At 40.2% G+C, this 21,576-nt stretch overlaps 1 protein-coding gene across 1 annotated transcript; it reads right to left on the reverse strand.

Annotated features, from left to right (window-relative positions):
- Window positions 1–11,674: 11,674 nt before the first annotated feature.
- Window positions 11,675–19,449, reverse strand: inpp1 (inositol polyphosphate-1-phosphatase). The gene is made up of 7 exons (XM_055221745.1): window positions 19,206–19,449; window positions 17,067–17,272; window positions 16,454–16,514; window positions 15,092–15,292; window positions 14,629–14,800; window positions 13,402–13,919; window positions 11,675–12,880 (listed from the first exon to the last, which is right to left on the reverse strand). Exons 2-6 carry the CDS (start codon window positions 17,268–17,270, stop codon window positions 13,439–13,441), a joined length of 1,119 nt encoding a protein of 372 aa, XP_055077720.1. The 5' UTR covers window positions 17,271–17,272; window positions 19,206–19,449; the 3' UTR covers window positions 11,675–12,880; window positions 13,402–13,438.
- Window positions 19,450–21,576: the final 2,127 nt, after the last annotated feature.

The following is a 21,576-nucleotide window of genomic DNA, read 5'->3' on the forward strand; positions in this document are numbered from 1 at the left end:
GTCTGTAGTCAGTAACAAGCTGCACACTTAGCTACTACGTTTGGGAGGGTGTGGTAACATGAGTACTGTTCACCCTACTCTCCTTACAGTGCCCATATTACACCGTTTTCTGATCTGATTATAATATTTCCTCATCGCAGACATACCTATTTCATGTTTCATTCACACATGTTTAACACATAAACCCTGCACATTATCAGCTGAGTTTTCTCAATCAGAAAACACTCTGTTCCACCTTGTGATGTCATGTGGTGATACAGGAAGTTCCCTAACGTGTTTTTAAATTCCATACACCTTCACTAAAATCATTTGGATAAGTTCAGCTCTGGAATTGCCAAGCTTTACGTAACAAAAGCTAAAAGATAGCTCTTAACGTGAAAACTGACAGTTCATGACATCACAAGGTGGTACTGAGCATTTTGAGCTTTGGAGATATAGACAGACTAATAATAAAGGGTTACTCAAACATGTGTGAATGAAACAAAACACAACTTCAGGTATATTTTTGCTGAGGTAACAACATTATAACATGGATAAAAACGCACAAGAGTCAATTTTGGGTCATTCAGAACCTTAAACTATATTAATTCACCTGCAGTCTTGGTTATTCAAGTGTGCCAACTGTTTCAGATACATGAGGACTGAACCTTACGACTGGAAATCACAGCAGTACACCTACTTTACATGCATCCTTAGATCCATGTGAACGTGTTTTCTATCAGGAATTAGACTTGAATTGTAATAATGCCCTTAAAGGTACAGTATGTAACTTTCTGGATGTGACTCTGTATTGAGATAAATGGGTTTTATGTCATATTGTGGAAGATAACAGCCAAAGACAACAACAACTGGTAAAAGTAAAGTTTGTAGAGAGGCAAGTCTGCTCACTGTAGGGACACATTTTTCGGAGCTATCAACATAACCAGAATAATAACATGCTGTCATCTTTCGGCTAAAAGGTTACATACTGTGGCTTTAAAACTCATACACACTTCTCTAGAGTGCCGAGGACAATTTGAGGTGGTCTTAAGGTCACACATGAGGACTTGAAATAAGCGTGAGGAGGTAATCTGTCCTTGGATCAACCGATGCGAAGGAGGACCGAAAAGGAGCGGTCCCAGCTGACCTCTGACCCCTGACCCTGAGCCTGTGATAAGGAGGACAGAGCTTCCCTTTGTTCCTCTGCTGTGTTCTGTGATTCAGACTACAGCCCTGAGAGACACTGCTACAAAAAACTGTCTGATAATCTGCGGCGCTGTGTGTTATCTTTAGACAGCTGTCAATGCCACATGAAAAGACACGAGCCTCTGTCCAGACATCAGCCTGAGTCCCTGTTGAGCCAGACACAGTGGTCATTTTGTACTAATGATCCATGTGAGAAGCCCATTGTAGCCCTGAGCCATAGTGTGTGTAGTAGCGCTGTCAGGTTTGTGTCTCTGACCTTGGTGCTGAAGTACATGGGCAGGGATTATGACAAATGATTTGCTAAAATGACCAGTTTCTCTCTTTGAAATGACTACATTTATACAAAACACATTCCAACACAGTCCACATTTCAGGAATAGCATTAAAGTTGAACGAAACACTAAATCAACTTGCTTTTTTCTACTAAACTGTATATAAGGTGTTCTAATAGCATGGTCTACTGTTCTGACTCCTTTTTTCTATCTGACATCATACATCACTGCCCTGATTACAGCCAACAAAGTTCGAAGTGTGATGAATCATAGGCAGTGTCCCATTTCGCCAAATGCACCATTCGAAGTACTCCCCTAAGTACCGATCGAAGTACCCGGCCGAAAATGTGTACTCCTCAGTGTAACCGCCATCTTGTCGAAATGGGACATGCCTACACCACGGACCGTACTTCCACCGGTGTCTTTGCGCGTACGTTACATACATTATGTACATTATTTTTTATTATTTCGTCGCACCCGTTTATTTCTGTTTAGCTTGGATATCAATGGGCAAATATAACGTTCAAGGTGATTTTTTCTCAATTGTAGCTACTTCATAACTTTAACAAAATATACCTTGTGAAAACATAATAACAGAGATCATTTTTACATTCATAGTCTATAAACCAGAGAACACTGATTAGTTGTACATAAAGTTGGGACATTGCAGTTTAACAATTCGTTATTTGCGCAGGTTTCATTTGATCTGTGGCTAAACCACTTTAATACCAGTAGGGGGCGCTGTTTACCTTCTATGCCGTGCCAGTTCATTTAATTTTATTATTGTAAGGTATTATCTAGCAGTGCAGCACTACATCAAACTTAGTAAATCAAGCTTCATTTACTAGCGCGAAGGTAAAAGACACATGCCACCAGGGGGCGCACACCTATGGAATGCACCTGAACCCATGAAGATGTTGTGCAGAACTCCCACCCACACACCCACCCCCACCCTCACCCCCACACACCCCCAAACACACACAAACACACACAAACACAGGGGGGACTATGGAAACTGTGGAATTACTATTAACTAGTCACCTGGCAAATCCAAAGTAAATACCTTTGTATTTTTAAACAGGATATCGGTCTCTACTCCTACTGTGCAATCAGATTTGTTTATTTTAGTGATGCTTGAAACAAACTTGCTCATTGGTCACAAGGAAAATTCTCTCACCTCAAAGTTTAGTGTGCTGCTCATTGAAACCCACTAAGACACAGGCAGAAACATGCAAACTCCACACATAAAAGCAGTGCAGTGTACACAAATGCTACACTAGTGACCTCTTAATCATGAAAACCAGGTACTGGAAGTTAATGTGTTATTAGTTTGTAACTGTTATATATATTTCACAAGAACTATTCCACTGAACAAAGTGCATTGAACACAAAGGAGAAAAACACTCAATTGGCATTTCACAAGAATCACAAAAACAACATGTATGCTTTAAGAAAATATTATATTATTTGAAAGATTTGAAAGGGGGGGGGGGGGGGTTCATGTTTTAGTTGATGGGGGAAACCGGAGTACCCGGAGGAAACCCATCCAGACACGGGGAGAAACATGACAAACTCCACACAGGCCTTCCTGTGAGGCATGAGAGTTGCCACCGTGCTGCCCAAACACAAAAACACAAAAACAGAGAAGAGGGGTTGGTCTGGTCTGCTCCAGGAGGAGCCCTCGTCACCACCAGCTCTGTGGGAACAAACACACGACACAAGAAGAGGGGGAGCAGAAAACAAAATATCTTATACCTAACATTTTATTTATATGTTTTTTGTTTGATTGCTTCACACTAAAACACAAGAACTAAACACACACTATTTACATGCTATTTACAACATAAATCACAGAATGATCAGTAATACACACAACACTATACTTAATTTAACATCAGGCATATTTTTGCAGATTTCTTAATTTTTTTTTTTTTTTTGTTTCACACGGAACACAAGAATCACACTATTTACAACAAAACACTTATGTATATTATGATACAGTGTCATAGTTAGTCAGTCATATGTCATAGTTAGTTGGCATCTGTGGAGTCAGAAATGACAGAAAACGGGACATGGATGATCTGAGGGCCCCTGCAGTAGCAGCCGCAAGCGTAGCAAAGGGAGCAAGGAGAGCCTTAGCAGGAGGAGCAGAGAGGGCCTTAGCAGGAGGAGCAACGCGGGGTTTAGCATAAGGAACAGGGCGGGCCTCACAAAGACGAATACGGAGGGGCTTAGAGGGAGGAGCAGGGAGGGGAATGGAGGGGGCAGCAGGGAAGGGCATGGCAGGGGCAATGGGGGTGGGCATGGCGGGAGCGGACGGGGTGGGCATGGCGGGAGCAGCGGGGAGGGGCGTGGCACAATGAGCAGAGAGGACCATATCACGATGAGCAGAGAGGACCTTAGCACAATGAGCAGAGAAGATCTTAGCATGATGAGCAAGGAGGACCTTAGCAAGAGGAGCAACGGGGGCCTTAGCAAGACGAATACGGAGCAGCTTAGCAAGATGAGCAGGGAGGGGCATCGCAGAAGGAGCAGGGTGGCTCTTAGCATGTGGAGCAACGCGGGCCTCAGCAAGACGTATACGGCGCAGCTTAGCACGAGTAGAGAGGCGCATAGCACGAGCAGCACGGAGGGGCGTAGCCGTAGCGGTGGGAAGGGGCATGGCGGGGGCAGCAGAGGTGGGCATGGCGGGAGCGGCGGGGAGGAGCATAGCAGGACTAACAGGGAAGACCTCAGGAGGGGGAGCAACACGGGGTTTAGCAACATGAATACGGATCACCTGAGCAGCAGGGAGGGGCATAGCACAATGAGCAGAGAGGACCATATCACGATGAGCAGAGAGGACCTTAGCACAATGAGCAGAGAAGATCTTAGCACGATGAGCAGGGAGGACCTTAGCAGGAGGCGCAACGGGGGCCTTAGCAAGACGAATACGGAGCAGCTTAGCAAGATGAGCAGGGAGGGGCATCGCAGAAGGAGCAGGGTGGATCTTAGCATGTGGAGCAACGCGGGCCTCAGCAAGACGTATACGGCGCAGCTTAGCACGAGTAGAGAGGCGCATAGCACGAGCAGCACGGAGGGGCGTAGCCGTAGCGGTGGGAAGGGGCATGGCGGGGGCAGCAGAGGTGGGCATGGCGGGAGCGGCGGGGAGGAGCATAGCAGGACTAACAGGGAAGACCTCAGGAGGGGGAGCAACACGGGGTTTAGCAACATGAATACGGATCACCTGAGCAGCAGGGAGGGGCATAGCACAATGAGCAGAGAGGACCATATCACGATGAGCAGAAAGGACCTTAGCACAATGAGCAGAGAATATCTTAGCACGATGAGCAGGGAGGACCTTAGCAGGAGGAGCAACGGGGGCCTTAGCAAGACGAATACGGAGCAGCTTAGCAAGATGAGCAGGGAGGGGCATCGCAGAAGGAGCAGGGTGGATCTTAGCATGTGGAGCAACGCGGGCCTCAGCAAGACGTATACGGCGCAGCTTAGCACGAGTAGAGAGGCGCATAGCACGAGCAGCACGGAGGGGCGTAGCCGTAGCGGTGGGAAGGGGCATGGCGGGGGCAGCAGAGGTGGGCATGGCGGGGGTAGCGGGGAGGGTCATAGCGGAAGTGGCGGGTAGGGGCATAGCGAGGGTAGCAAGGAGGGACACGGCGGGGGTAGGCAAGGCGGAGGCGTGTGTGTGTATTTGTGTAAATGTGTATGTGTGTATGTGCAAGAGTGTGTGAGGACTTAGCTCCTGATGTGAGGACGTGTGCAGGAGGTCTGGACGTCCGGAGCAGAGCTGGGCTTTGTCTCACACAGATCTGTGGAGAGAAACATTTGTGTCAGACACTGATGCTACAAACATACAAGAATACAGCAAACCCAACAGAAGGAACCAAAATGACAAAACTGTAGAGACCAAAACGCTTCTCATGTTCGTTTCTAAAATTTCAGTTTATGCCAAAAGCTGAACGCACATGGCAAAACAGCAATTGTTGAGCTCTTTGCATACATGTTAAATTAGAAGATACTGTTTTGTTATGTTTTAATAAACCCAAATGCATGTGAATGTTTTGAAATAATACATTGGTAGTTGGCTTAACCCAGTTATTCTGGCCTCTCAGTGTCTAACATGTCTGCAGTACTAGATCAACAGTGATTTTGATCAACAGTATTTTGATTATTTATCTAACTCTAATGTATTACCCTGAACTAATATAGTGAATTTGTCATGTTTTAGGTCAACTATATTTGCAGAGTGAAGACATGTTACAGTGCTTTTATGCACAGGGGTACCCAGTACCTGCAAAGAAACTGCATTCAGCGCATCCTCACAGCGCTCGCGAGCGGAGCACTGGTTTTGTCACGTGCACAATACTGACCTTTGAAGTGAGTAGGTCAAAGTTCACCTTAACTTATCTAAACTTCACGTATAATGAACATATGTTTAAGATATTGTCATTTTTAAATCTATATAAACGCAAGGGTGATTAAAAAAATAGCAACAGAATAAAATTAAATTTTAGATGCAGCTCATTAGTGAGTTGTGCTATTTTTAGAACCGGTCTGTGGGCGACTCATGTGGGGCTTGGGGGCGACATGGCGCCCGCGGGCACAGTGTTGGGGACCCCTGCTCTAAAGTGTCCTGTACAACACTGTATTCTCAGCTGCTGAAAGGCAACAATGCAAAAAGCAGTAGGTGAAAACATATAGTCTTCTGGTAGTCTAAGGTTAAATCCAGAAGGTTAATAGTTTTGTTTTGTTTGTTTTTTTAAAAGATAAAATATTGAATAATGCATAAAAAGTGGTATTTTCAAATGACAGACCACAAAAATAGCACAACGAAATCATATCTTAAAGAGTACTGCAAGAAACACAAATGTTCAAATAATGTAGTACTGTCAACAAAAGCTTGTAATCTTACTCACAGTGAGAAGATAAAGTAGCCAAAACTTTCACTCAAGTAAGAGTACTGTTACTTCAATAATAGGTAAAGTAAAAGTAAAAGTATGCTGCTAGAAAAGCACTGTGAAATAACTACCCCGAACGTGAATGTGGAAAGTCACAAACCTCACGTTTTTTTTCTCCCAGAAGTCTTGTAGTCTAGAAGTCTAGGTGAAAATGTTCAGAAGTGTAGGTGAAAATGTTCAAAAGTTATCTCTCTTTCCGAAGAAAATGTCGAAAAAAGTTCGTAAAAACAGTTTTCTGGTCGCAGCCGGTTTGCAATGTTTGCATAGATACGAGAGTGTTAGAAACACGTGCTTGGCAACAACAACACGCATGTGCGCACTGACGTCAGCACGCGCGCATCTTTGCGTCATCTATAACAGCCTGTAAAATATGATCTAGCGATTTAGCGGTTTTTGTTTTTTTTAACCAAACTAAGATTTCATTTAGTTATCACAGGATTACTGTCACTACTAACTGCTTCTAGTCCACTTTCATCTAGACTACTGCTCTTTGCTCCAGTAGGCCCAAGTGAAAGTGGCGCAGATACATGCCCTAGAATGGAATAAATATAATAAGGATAATAAATAAACATAAATCAGGAACAATAGTACCATAGAGTGAATGATAAGAGGATTAGAGCTGTGACCATTGTTCCCTCTAAACTGCGCGCGTGCGCAATGGCGCACTGCTGACACGGTCTCCTCGCACAGAAAATCTGTGCTGCGCACAAACAAATCGAACCGGAATTGAAAATAAAATAAACACACAACGATTCATTCTGCGCTATTTTTAAATGTGATTCAGTGAGTGTGACCGGGGACGAGCTGCTCCAGCCAATTATGTGATTCACACACGTATTTGCGCAGCTTATCCACGTCATTGACAGGCTCCTCATGTCCCGCTACCAGAGTTTTAGCCGATGTGGAGTGAAGACTCGCTAATGATGCTAATGATGCTAAGTGTTTATCCCCTTAACGTTCCGACGGCCCGCCCTCGGGCGCACTGTTACGCACTGTTTTGCAGCAGTTTTGCGTTTTAAATATGACGAAACGGACAAAACAAAAGAAGTACGCGACCGAGGACACTGTGGATGTTTGTACAAGTTAAACTAGAGGCATCTCGGACCCGGAGCGGTTCGTGGAACCGAGTGAAGATCTCATGGTGGACTCAGGAGCAGAGGACCTTATGTGCTGATGGACTGGATGCTGTTCCTGATCGGTAAGTGTGGTTTACTCTGCTATTGACTTAATTGTGGGTCAAATATATCACGCGTAATCATTAGCACACATTTTGAAGTGTGTGTGTGTTTGTTCACTGTTTGCAGTGTGTGGTTTGTAAATATATATTTATTTGGACCCATACCACTCGTTTTGACTATATTTTATATCCAAATATACAAATACACATTTTATATTGTGTTTTGATATGTTATGTAAATGTACAGTAATAGAGCAGCTGTGCAGATACAGATTCCCCTCAGTGTGTGTTGGTCATTGATACTGTCACTAGTTTATGAGTTGTAAAAATCAAATGATCGTGTCATATACTGAAAAAGAGTTACCGGACTGTCGCTCAGACACAGTAGGACAATCTCACTCAGTGCACAGCAAAAGCTTCACACAATGGCTTATACTCATAAAACAAGTCAGAGCTTTATAATAAAAATGTTAAGTGTGTTTTCAACATTGGAGTTTACAGTTGTCTTGGTTTGGTTGGGAGCTCATGTTTTGCTATAGTTAAAATGAAATATTTATACTTCCAATAGCATTAACATACTACACAGGTCATGAGCAAGATTTTTGTCATTTTCATTGTATAAGTGGCTAAAGCACTTAATTAAAAGTCTTATAACAGAAATGTAAATGCAGTAATTTGATTCTTTTAATAAACCATTTAACTTGGATGAATGCGATTCCAGCATGACCACAGTGGGGACGCTCAGGGAGTTTGTGTGTTTGCTCAGACTCGTGAAAAATTAGAGGGAACATTGGCTGTGACTCACAGGGTCACGGCCCTCTCCCAAAAAGAGCCAAGTGCGTTCATCCGCTGATAGCTAACAGTATATGTACCAAGCTTATAGTATATTTACCAAGCTAACAGTATATGTAGCCATGGTAACAGTACATGTGCAGAAGCCACTCCCTGTGCATTATAGCGGCTGCACTGAGAATGGATTAGCCCAAAAATTAATTCAGTTTATGAGTAGGCCAAGTACGTTTTACATTAAAACTAAATTACTCAAGTTGTTGTAAAAAATACATAAATAGTTACTCAAGTAAATATAGTATTAATATCTGCTGTATTTGTCTACTGAGCACTACAGCCTCTGCCTGTGGCCCGTACACACAGACTAATCATTTTCATTTTGTATGAAAAGGAAATCAAACACACAAGGGCTCACATTTCTTTGAATAAACTCACTGTAAGCTTGATCTGGGTTTTGTTAAAATGCCATTTTGATATATTGGTTGTATTCTGTGTAAAACCCCATAACGTGAACATGAAAAGTGACAAACCTCACCTGTTTTCCTCACAAACGTCTCTATTCCGAGTCAGGAGGCGGTCAGTAGACGTCTGGGTGAAGTCTGAGTCCAAAGTTAGGTCTCCTTTCCGAAGAAATCGTCAAATGAAGTCAACAAATGCAGATTTTTGTCGCAGGTTTGCAAAATTTGCAGGGATACGGGAGTGTTTGAAACACGCGCTTGGCAACAAGAGGACGCAGGTGCGCACTGACGTCACCACGCGCGCGTCTTTGCGTCATCTATAACCAGGAGAGGATGAAACGCTCAGTTTTGTTAAGTAAAAGTCCACATATAGGAGCAAAGAAAGTACCTGTTCAAGATATACTTAAAGAGTAAGAAGTCATTTTGCGCATATGTTGAGGTCCTGTAAGTCTTCAAATGTATTGATTTTGATTAATAAAGATTTGTGCTGAATTTTGTTCAATAAGAACGACTCCATCTAGTTGTTTTTATTTGTATATTTTTGTTTGCTCAAATTATGAACGTGTTAAAAATAAACCCTCAGCCTTTTCAGCAGGGCTCAAACAATAGTAAGCATACTTTTACTTTTCAGCTCAGTTCAAAAATGTAGTAGAGTAGAAAGTACAGATACCTGCTCTCAAAGTGAAGTACAGGTAAAAAGTATCTACTTTAAACTTTACTTACTTATTTTCCACCAGTGTATATAACCCAAAGCCTGTTAAATATGATCAATAGCTCCCATTACATGGCATCATAGGCCGACCTGTCTCGATGTCGGGACAGCAGACTCTCTTTGACAATTTGCTGAATGTCCCTCTCTGTTCAAAGTCCACTAGCTTAAAATATCCAGGCTGAAATTAATAAATGTGTCAGATTTCTAATGTGGCCTGTTCATCTTTGTTTCCCAAACTAAAATAATCCAAGTTCCCTGTTAATACTACTGACGGAATACACAAAGAAACCATGTACAATCTATATAGTAGTAGATTTTTATTTTATTTTTTGTTTGCATCAAAATTACTATGTGTATCACTGATTAAGAAAATAAAATTGAAGGTTGAAGTAAGTACAGAGCAGTGGGTGTAAGCCAGTAGCAGTGAAAACGAGAGTTGATTGGCAAGATGGTGACAATAAATAATGAAAGTAAGAGATTAAAGACATGCACAAACCACTTCAAAAACAAATTTGAGAGGGGAAATGAGAAGGGGAAACAACTATAACATTAAAGCCGCAAGCGGCATCGAACGGCCCTCGCGGGCCGTGCTTCACACTCGGCCGACCCGGCACTCCCAGTGGGTGGCCCTAACGCGCCACTTGTCCCTTTTTTATTGCGGCTTTGGGCTGCACTTGTCCCCAAACAAGTCAAAACACATTGGAAGTGCTGATGCACAAAATGCAAAAACATGGGTTTTCCAGGCATCGCCACGGCAACACAGTGCAAAATACAAACTTGGCCCCCTGGACTTTTTTGTCGGGGACGACCTGAAGAATCACTGTGCCAAATTTTATGTTCGCCGTTGACGGTAATAAGTCGTTATTAGACTTTGAAATGTACGAAAATTTGGAAATTTTCCCATTAGGATAACATGGGCGCTTTCGCGCATCGCCATGGCAACCCAATGAAAAATATGACTTGGGTCTGATTGACTTTTTTGATTGGGATGACCCAATGGAATTTTGTGTCAAATTTGATAACATTTGGGAAAACTAAATTTTCGGCCTTCCATACAAATATATTAGATGTTCTGTAGGGGGCGCTATTGCGCCAATTTAGTTTCTATCATAATGAGTTGCTTTAGGCCCAAAAGTTTTACAACTGATTCGAATTTGAGCCAAATCGGACTTTGCATGTGCAAACGAGAGCAAATTTTGACTTTTGAAAATTGCAAAAATTCTGATGGAATTTTGCGGCTTCGCTGCACGGAAACCGTAATAGGGATCATCATAAATTGGATAACTTTTGATGCCCCACTTGTCTAGATGATGTACAGTGAATTTCAGCTCTGCAGGTGATGCGCCTTCAGAGGAGTTGACGAAAATGCGAGGTCAGCGAAAACGCTGACTCGGCATTTTGGAATTTTCAATCCAAGATGGCCGACTTCCGGTGCGTCAGAGGGCGTGGCCATAATAATATTTTTTTGTTTGGCATGACTTGAAGAATGCATGAACCGAATTTGGTGGCTGTATGAAAAAGTTGACGTCGACGTCTCCCATTGACGTCAAAAATTTGACTTTTGCAGGGGGTGCTGTTGCGCCATTTTTTTTATGTCCAATGATGCACCACATAAAAACATAAATTTTTCGCCAGACCTGAATTATGGGCAAAATTGTTTGGCAAAATTGTTTGGTGAGATGGTACCTGTGTAAAATAAAAATTGTTGTAGATCAGTCAAGTGGGATATTTGACAGTAAGTATTGGAGGGATTCCTGTATAGGTCTCTGCACTAAGTTGTCACACAGTTTTATGCTCAAGAAAGAAATTTCAGTTTCAACATTTAATAAAATGAAGGTAATGTCTCATATTTCTTCTTTTTCTACACTTCATAATCATTGTAAGGGAGCGTTGGCATTTGTTTACGATGTAACTGTTTAGTAGAACTACATACCTGTGTCACTTATGTTTTATACATTTTATAGTGATGTTCAATTTGCATGTTGCTGATAAAAAGTAAAATTAGCCAATGTGCTGTGAAATGACTAAGATTATAGGAAAACTATAAGGTAAAAAAAGGAAAAATAATGAATATTTCTTATTTATAATGCATTCACTGCTACAAATTAAACTTTTATAGCTTGACCAATTTATACACATCATTATGAACAATTAACAATATTTACATGTGAATTATTTCTATGTAAATTGTAAGTTAAACCAATGTTTTATTTTTTTCAGTGTATAAAACCATGTACCCATCGTGATAGTTACAGTTTTCAAATAGCAAAACAGATATTTGCAGCTGCCCAAAACCATTCTTCCATTTTCGTAAAGCATTTCAAAAATCCCAAATGCATTTTTACAATACCAACATTTCAAACTTGATTTTCATAGGAAATGAAGTAGATTGACACTTGATAGCAATTTCGTTAGCAATAGATATTGAAAAAACAAAAAAAAAAAACTCTACACAGTGTCGTGCATTTAAAAGAGCCCATATTACGCCGTTTTCTGAGTTCTTCTCTCAAACAAAAACACACACCACCTTATGATGTCATGAGGTAAAACAGGAAGTGCTCCACTGTGTTTTTAAACTCCACACACCTTCACTAGAATCATTTGGATAATTTCAGCCCTGGAATTGCCAATCTTTACTAAACTAAAGCTAAAAGGAGCTGTTAACTTGAAAACTACCGGTTCATGACATCACAAGGTGGAACAGAGCATTTTGAGCTTTGGAGATGTAGACAGAAACATGTGTGAATGAAACAAAACACAACTCCAGGCATGTTTTTGTTGAGGTAACAGCATAATGACATGGCTTAAAGGTCCCAAGAGTCAGTTTTGTGTAATGTAGGTCCTTTAAGCACGCACAAATCACAGAAGTGGTAATAATTGAACCTTTCCTGAAGAATATTACAATGACCTTAATCTAGATCAAAACTAGTGCAGATATGGTGATATTAAATAAAGTGTTATATTCTCCTTATTACTAAAATCAAGTTTTAAATCTTAATATCGTGACAACACTGTCTCCAGGTGCATTTTTGAGAAGGACATATATAATAAGACATGAGTAAAAACCTCCAAATACTAAAGCATAATGTACAATCTTTTATATCAAGATAAAATCAGAAAATGCTGGTCAAATGCAAGGGTCTAGGGCATCCCACTGCACTCACTCATTTAATGGATGGGTCAAATGCAGAGAGGGTCAGGAGTACCTAGCTGGAAGAATAGCTAATTGTTGTCCGTAAGATTTTTTTTTAGGACGGAGTGTTGCATTGAATTCAGTGGCAATTTAAGTGGTACAGTTTTTTTCCAATTCTAATCAAAGCATAATATAGGATCTTAAAAGCTACCATCTATAAGTTTATTTGATTCTTGTTTTCACCAGTAGATGGCCTTTGTTCAGTCTCACCTGTGCTCTCTGGTCTTCTGTCAGACCAAAGCTGGCACACTGTGACACAGCAGTAACGTAGACAGCATCCAGTGGCGATATCTGAGAATACAACGTGGGCCGGTCGGCCAATCTAATTACAGATGGTAGCTTTAAAATCAAGAGAAAATCAATTAGAATCAGAAGAATGCTTGTTAGATGTTGCCTTTAAGCACCATAATAACTTTCGACAGCTGATCCCGGTCCCTGTAGGACTCATGGTCGTAAAAACTGTTGTGTCCTTAGGCAAGGCACTTCACCCACAATGCCAAGAGTGAATGCGTCTACAGAAGTAGTTTATCAACACTGATTGTGGAGTGAATGAATAATGTCTGGATATAAGACTACAGATTATGAGAGTTGCATTGAATTCAGTATAGAAAGGCAGTTCATTTGAAGTTTTTCTAATTTCTAATCAAAGCATAATAGGACTTTTTAAATAGAGATAAAATAATTTGTAAAATTCTGTTTAGATGTTGCCTTTCAGCGCTGTAATAACTTTAGACAGCTGATCCCGGTCCCTGTAGGCTACGAGTCCTCCACTGTTGGCCCAGCGGTCCGCTCCTGCACATTCTGTATTGGGCTGGTGATAGGTCAGTTCTGCTTGATTTAATCCAGACTCCAGAGCCTTACTCAGGTCCACCACACCCCCACCTAAGGCCTTAAGCAGCACATGAGGAGCACATGAGTCCCATTTGAAGGTGCTACCCTCTGACAGCACGTAGACGTCCGCCAAACCTTGAATTACGCACAGGATTTTGAACCCTGCCCCTGAAGCATACATGAGTCTATCTGGATGGCAGATGGAGGAGAGGGCTTTTGTCACAGACGGTTTTTCACTGGAGCTCAGGACCATGGACAGATCCAGACCAGAACCAGATTGGGGCCGAGACAAAGAGCACAGGTCCAAGCCATCACAGCACACGCCCCAGAAGTGCTGCCCGCGCCAACTGTGGAAGAACACAAGACAATATCAAGAATCATTAGAAGTCGGTTTGTAAGTTAATTTGATGGGGGAAGTCTTATGTAATAATGTAATTAGTATTTTATATTAAAACGCCTCAAATGACAAGCTTTCAGAACCATTATTCCTGCCTAGGGTACTGTTAAAAGACAACTCTAGCAAGTCAGTAATAATAATAATGCCTTACACTTGTAATGCACTTTACAATCTTGACGAAGCCTGTCAAAGTGACACATTGGTATGTTACTGCTCTAACCACTGAGCCAATGTCACCCCAAGTCCAGATGCGACTTGTAGCAAAAAATATTTTCTTTATAATAACAAGTTGTGCTGTGTAGTGGGTCCTAGGACAGCACAAAAAATGCTTCTAGGCACCGGGCCTCAAATGAATGCCCACTTCACCCACCTTGCCTCTTATGAATGTGTCGGACATGGTCAGGGGCCAGTGGTGCACACCGGCAGTTTAGTGCTTTTATAAGACATTACATAAGCCCATTACAAGTGCAAGCTTGTAACTAGTAATGGTGTAGCAGAGGAAATCTGAGCACTACATCAAAAGGTGAATCGACTTTAAAAACACAGAGGACCACTTTGGATTATAAAATTAATTCCATATATACGTTACAGGGTCAAAGGTCAAAGAAGCCAGTGTGTGCTTCTAATATTTCAATCCCAGTACTCCACTCCAGACTCACCTGCCGTCAGGGTCCTTGTGGTTGAACGGTTGGTTGATGACGCCCATCACAGGCTCCCCGCTGCTCCGGAGGTAAACCCCGATCAGCACCAGAGCACAGTGCAGCCCAGAGGGACACAGCACCCCCTGCTGGAGCTCCTCCTCCTTACCCTCAATGTACTGACTCGTGGCATCTGCAGCACACAAACACATCTCACATGTAATAACAACATGTATTTATTTAATCAGGGATATAAACAATACAATGTGTTTTACATGTTTATTCTGACTGTACATTTTGTGAAAAGTGAAGAGTTCATTTTCAACTTTACAATATTATTTCAATTTCCGAGCCCGGCCATACACAAAAAAAGATACTGACAAAGGCAGATATCAGTTTTTGGGTAGAAGAGCAAGAAAAATATAAAATAATCATCCTCATACATGAAGGATCTTATAGCCCCAATGTCGTACTTCTCTCTTACCTATAGGGTCTATCCAGATGCCCAGTTGTGAGGGGTGCAGGGGGATGCTGAGCTGGTCCGCGTCTGTGCAGATGGAGGTGGGGTCCTGGTGAATCGCTCCAGCCAAAAGTGAAGCCGCCGTAGAATCTCCGTCTAAAACTCTGGACAATAACGACGCAGTTTCTGCTTCAGAGGCGCACACGGTCACCTCCACACTCTCTCCTGAAAAAACAAGAGGAAATCAGGTCAAGAGAAGAGTTTAGGTGTTTACTATTATATCATTATTTTGTTCAGGACAACTCAAACATGCATGAATTAAAATATATCTTTGACTAAACTAATGAAGAGAGAACATGGTAATAGCATCTTTAAAATTTCATAAAAGTTGACATCATATAGTTACTGGGGACGTATATGTAAGAGAGAGGTAAACTGACTGAATATTGTACTATATAACACAGAGGTCTGCAAACTTACACAGAAAAAGAGCCACATTGACCCATTTCAAACCAAATGAAAGTCAATGTTTTTTTTTTTTACAAGTAACTAGTAACAAGTGGCAAACAAAAAATTATTTAAAAGACGTCAGCTGTTTGCAGCTATTAACACATTATTAAGAATATGTAATTTTGTATTTATGAACTTTGTGGACTTATTTGGTGTTTTTAAATGGAGTCTGGGGTTTTTGAACAAATTATATGTAATTTCCTGCATTCTGGTGCGTTTTATGTGTAATATTTACTCTGCAAAATGATCATTATTCTTTCCGATTTTATGCATACGATTTGCTCAGAGAAATAGTAAAAAATATAAAACAATAAAAAAATTAAATAGAATGAATACTCTTTGGTATGTTGCAAACACTGTCAAATACTTCATAAATACATTATTTTCCTCAAAGTGAAAACTGGAGGCTTTAAAGAGCTGCATGTGGCTCTTTGGAGAGCGGCTGCAGACCCCTGATATATCCCAATCAACATCAACAGTCTTGTTGACCTTGGAGTCTGGTTTGGTTCTGGTTAAATTCCCATAATTTTTTCCCATAGACTTTTAAAAATTCAAATAAATTAAAGTTTTTATTTGATAACTAATTTCCATAATGTGACCATATTCAAATCTAAAACTATGAAATATGGTCACAAGTCTTTTGCTTGTTAGATACCTCATTGCTGATTAGCCACCATTGAGCTTTCAAAGTCTTTATTTATTTTTCCACAAAAGTCAAAGAGAAATATGAATGGGAATTTAACATTGCATTTCTGCTGTAGACTTGTATTAGCAGTCACAGATCACAAAAATATTATCACTGCTTTAGTTCTATTGCACACAAATGATGTGGTTAAATTTGACTTTAGTAAAATGCTGCTGCAGTTCCAGACTCACCAAGGCCATTCTCAAACTTGTTTGATTCTTCTCCATTAATGAAACCAGCCATTTCAGGAAACTGCAAAACAGAACAAAATGATATGTACTAAATAGTTCTGTTACAGTTTCATACATTTTAACTACAGAAATAAATGAATTAAAATGAAATAAAGTTACACCATTAGAGAACAAAATGGCACTTCAGGACTGGCTTTTTAAAGTTTTCTATTCACATTATTTTGTTACGTATGAAATATGAAACTCCAACAGTTAAAAAGGTACAGTATGCAACTTTATAGACGTGGAAAATCATCTGCCCGATTCCATGAAAATAGAAATCTAAAACCATACTGTGGACATTCTCCATGGAGATAGATGTGTTTTATGGCATGCTTCTAGCCAAAGGAAAAACATTTGCATGGAAACGAGCAGGAGGAGTCAGGTGTGTGAAGATGCAAGGCCGCTTAGAGTAAGAAGTGAACGCATATTTTTCAGTTAATTTAAGACAGACTTGCCAAACATGCTTCTATTTTAGTCTATTTTTTAGCTAAAAAGTTACAAATTGTGGCTTTAGGTGTCCAAAACCAATTTAAAAATGTCCATAAAATACAACATTCATGTTGTGTCTTACTTGAGCTCCCACATCGTGCCGAATCATCTCCTGAATGATCACATCGGCGAGTGTTTTAAAATCCTGGACAAATTTCTTGTTCTTGTCCTTTCCGGTTTTCTCTTGAACAAGAAGCTGGAACAGTGGCGCCTCCTGTCTGCAGACTCGAGCAACATTAGCCGCCTTCTCTGCCACTTGGAGTAGACACTTCAATAAGTACGCCATGTCTAAGGACAGGAGTGAAGAGATATTTTAGACATTTAAAGATGAATAATTATACATTCACTCCATACTCAGTAGCCACAGCTGCCCTGGGGTAGAGTAACAGGAGAGAGACTGCCAATCTGCACCATCTGCCCCTCTGACCACTACTACCACAATGGGCTTGCTTCTGCCCAAATCTGACCTGTAACTTGGCCTGGTGACGTCATCTGTTTGTCTCCATGGAGATAGATTATTTTAATACAATACAGTGGAACATTCCAGGCAAAGCAAACTAGAAAAGTTACATAGTGCAACTTTAATTATCCAACACAACCTAAAATACTGTACAGTACTCAGTTATACTTCTTAAACAGTATAACCTGTTTTAAAATTTCCTAAGGCAGTGGCACAACATGAAAATAAAACTTAAAAATATAAATGTAATGATTATGAACAATTAGGACTAAATAGAAGACATTTTGATTATTTTGATACAGTAAGTTCAAAACAACTCAATTAGGATCTGTTGGACACTAAGACAAGTTGATAATCTATTACATTTTTTACAGTGCAGATCCTGTGATAAAGATGATGTCAAGGGGAGCTTAAACAAACATGAACTAGTATTTCCATAGTGCAGACAGAGGGTGACACAATGTGAGAAAATGGGTGTGGAAAGCAGGCCAGAGGACTAATTATAGGCTATAAAAATGGGCCACTACAGAAATGGGTGGGGAACTTTTTAACATTTCAACTGCAGAGCATAAAGATAGGAAATCTGCAAAATTAAATTTCAGTAAAAGTTTAAATATTGAGATGTAAGTTATAAAGGTACAGAAAAGATACACATAAATAAACATAGTTGTAATTGGATGATAACATTGTAATAATAGTAGACTTGAAATACAATAGAAGTAGTAGTAGCTTTGTTATCAGAAACAAGAGCTGCAGCAGGAGTAGTAGTAGTGGAAGTAGTAGTAGTAGTAGTAGTAGTTATGCATATGAGCAGTGGTGGATGAACTTACTTTTACTTTTTACCTCTGTATCTGTAAAATTATCACATGAAAAAATCTGCATAAGTAAAAGTATTTAAGTACCCGTTAAAATGTACTTTAAGGGTAAAAAGGTAAAAGTGTTGTTAATTTGTTAAAGTGTAAATGTAGTGATATGGATTTTTTAAATTATATATATTTTGGTCAAAACTTGCAATATGAATTTCGTGTATTTATGTTCGTTTGCTCAAAGCTGAAGCTTGAACTTGAAAACTTTAATCCGCATGTTACTACAAACATGCTAAAAATAACTTCTCAAATCATATGAAAAGTACTTTTTACTTTTAAGTGCTGCTCAGAAATGTAGTGGAGTAGAAAGTAGATACCTGCTGAAAAGAATTAAAAGTAAAAAGTATTCACTGTAAAATGTACTCAAGTACAGATACCTTAAAATAAGTACAGTACTTCCACCACTTGATATGAGTAGAAGTAAAAATTAAATTCAAAGTTAACTGACTCAAAAGTAGATCTTGATTTGATAACCAAATACATTTAGGTAGTAGCAGTAGTAGTAGTAGTAGTATAGATATGAGAATAATTAATTCCATATACCTTTAAGTCAGTGTAATAGTAAGCTATTTCTTGCATCTACATTGAATAACAAGACACGCAATTTATGCTTTTTTTTCTTTTTACTGCTAAGCAATACTGTAGATATGTTGGATCTTTTTGAAGTAACCTAGCTTATCTTTTTCACTCATAAGAAATAAAACAGGAGCCACTATAACCACTGCCATGATGGGACTGTTGTAAACATAGCAGTTGTAGCTAGCTTATTCCATTATTATAAGCTTCATTTCATGGTATAAAACAGTTTAAAAGATTTAAATCAATCGTGCAGAACTTATAGCAGTTTAATACTTTAAAAATCAGTGCAGAAGTAAAACATGTTGGGTAACTTCACCTGTCTCTTGCAAAAAACTGATTTAACCCTGCTATCTGCCTTGGTTCAGTAGCCCCCCGGTGCGCTGCCGTCCTCTGTCCGCCCTGTGAGCTCCTTAAGGCGGGTAAAGTGAGCAGGTAGACCTCGGTAAGGCGCGGAGGTCTAGTTTATTTTAAGAGAAATGTGCAAAGTTTCCGCTGAGGGGAAGAAGGGCTTGGCTTTTAAGCTCCCTACAGCGGCAAAGTCACAGCGACGTCACCAGGAAGTAAAGAGCTCACGTAGAGCAGGGAGCGCGCACGTACAGAAAGCAGAAGCGCGTACACGTAACGTAAAGATCAAACGAGCACAAATCTGTCACCTGACTTTTATGTTTACTTCTTGCATTGTGTCAAATCATTATTTTAGTAAACATAGAAGTAAACATAATTATTATTATTACACTATTATTGGACTTGATGTAACTTAGTGTCACAGCAAAAGAAAGAAAAGGCTTATAATTTAAAGATGTACTATGTAACTTTCTGGCATTTATTCAATAACAGGTGTTTTTATACTGCTAAAGAAATATATCAAGCAGCAGACATTTTGTTACTATGTATGAAAAGCAAATGTAATCTTTATGGAGGGATATTTAGGGTGCTGTAAATGCCCAAGCACTGTTTCTAGTATAACTTTATAAATTATATTATTTTCAATGTATAATGTTTAGGCTCTTGGGGGCCCTCTGGTGGCCAATGGGCCCTAAACAGCTGCTTAGTCTGGGGGCCGGCCCTGTTACATTGGAAAAACAAGCATTTGCACTGTGAGCGGACTCACCTCTCCATAGATCCTGATCTATAACTTGGCCTGGTGGCATCTGCTTGTTCCAATGGTTGTAAAGAAGTTTAATGCCATACTGTGGAACTCGCCAAGCAAAGAAATAGGATCTCAAATAGCATCTGAATACAAGAAGGCAGTGGACCCTCCAATTTACACCTTTAACCTGTTAGCTAAGCACAGTTATTTATTCTATTTTATATAACCACTGCTATAGTTCATTATTGTACTGAGGTCATGTGAAGATAAGGACTGTGATCTCAGAGATATATGTCAAGACAAATACATGATACTCCAGTCTTAGAGCAAACTAATTAAATAGGCCAAAAATACTGATAGAGATGATGCCATGACTTGTTACTCAGACAACACTCCAGAAGGATGCTCGTCACAGTCTAAACCATGGTAAATTGGCCTGCTCGTCTCCATGGAAATAGATAAGTTTAATGTTGAACAGTGGAATATTTCAGGTAAAGTAGCAGCTCTCCATGGAAACAAGAAGGTGGCGGATACTCCATCAGAAAAATTACTTACTACACTTTTAAAGTGTGATGTTCCTCGTCATGCCTCTGTTCTCTTCTACATATAAAACTCACTGTAGAGGTGTACACATTCAGTCTCTGCATGTGAATGTCAGCACAGACCCCTTGTATAAGTATTTCTTTCTTCTATTTGTTTAAGTAAATTATCTGGACTTTATTTCTGTTTCAAATGTATTCTTTATCTAAGCAGAAACTAACAAACACAAGAGGAAAAGGTTGTTTTCCTCAACAAACCTGGTTTTGTACAGGATCACGACTGAAGAAGTGAGGGATTACACAAACATAACAGGGCAGTGAAATGACCAACCCTACAGCCTAACTACTATTTAGTGTTTTAAGGCTTTGAAAACAAGTCAGTTGGTAAATTGCTTGGCCTAATGATGGTAATGAACAGTATTCCAGTCTCTCTCTCTTTAAAACCTTCAAATCAGGCTAGAAATCTAAGGGCAATAATGAACTCAGACTTGAACTTTAATAGCCACATCAAATCAATAACATCTGCAATTTTTTACCACCTAAAAAAACATTGCAAACATCAAAGGTAAACTGTCAAAACCAGACTTAGAGGGACATATCTCTGCATTTGTCTGTAACGTCCTGCTCACTGACCTCTCCAAATGAGCGTTAACACAGCTGCAGTACATCCAGAACACTGCTGCTCGGGTCCTAGCTATAACCATCAAGTACTTCACACATGTGTCCTGTGGCTCAGGTCTCTGGCTCCTGTGGCTCAGAGAATAGACTTTAAAGCAGCTCTGCCTCTGAACAAGTCTCTCCATGGACCAGCACCAAAGAACATCTCCCACATGTTAGAGCCACATGAACCATCTCACACTTTGAGGACTTCAGGGACCGGCCTCCTGCTGTAGTCCTGATGTAGTCCTAGATCAGTTCTGGTTTAATCCTGGTTTAGGGACAGGCCTCCTGCTGCCCAGAGTAAGGACTAAAACAGGACTAAACTAGGACTAAACATGGGGAATCAGTGTTTCAGTTTTCTGCAGCTCAAACCTGGAACAGTCTTCCCCAAAGATGTG

The sequence above is a fragment of the Periophthalmus magnuspinnatus genome, chromosome 5 (assembly GCF_009829125.3).
Source record: "Periophthalmus magnuspinnatus isolate fPerMag1 chromosome 5, fPerMag1.2.pri, whole genome shotgun sequence".
NCBI classification, from domain to species: Eukaryota; Metazoa; Chordata; class Actinopteri; order Gobiiformes; family Gobiidae; genus Periophthalmus; species Periophthalmus magnuspinnatus.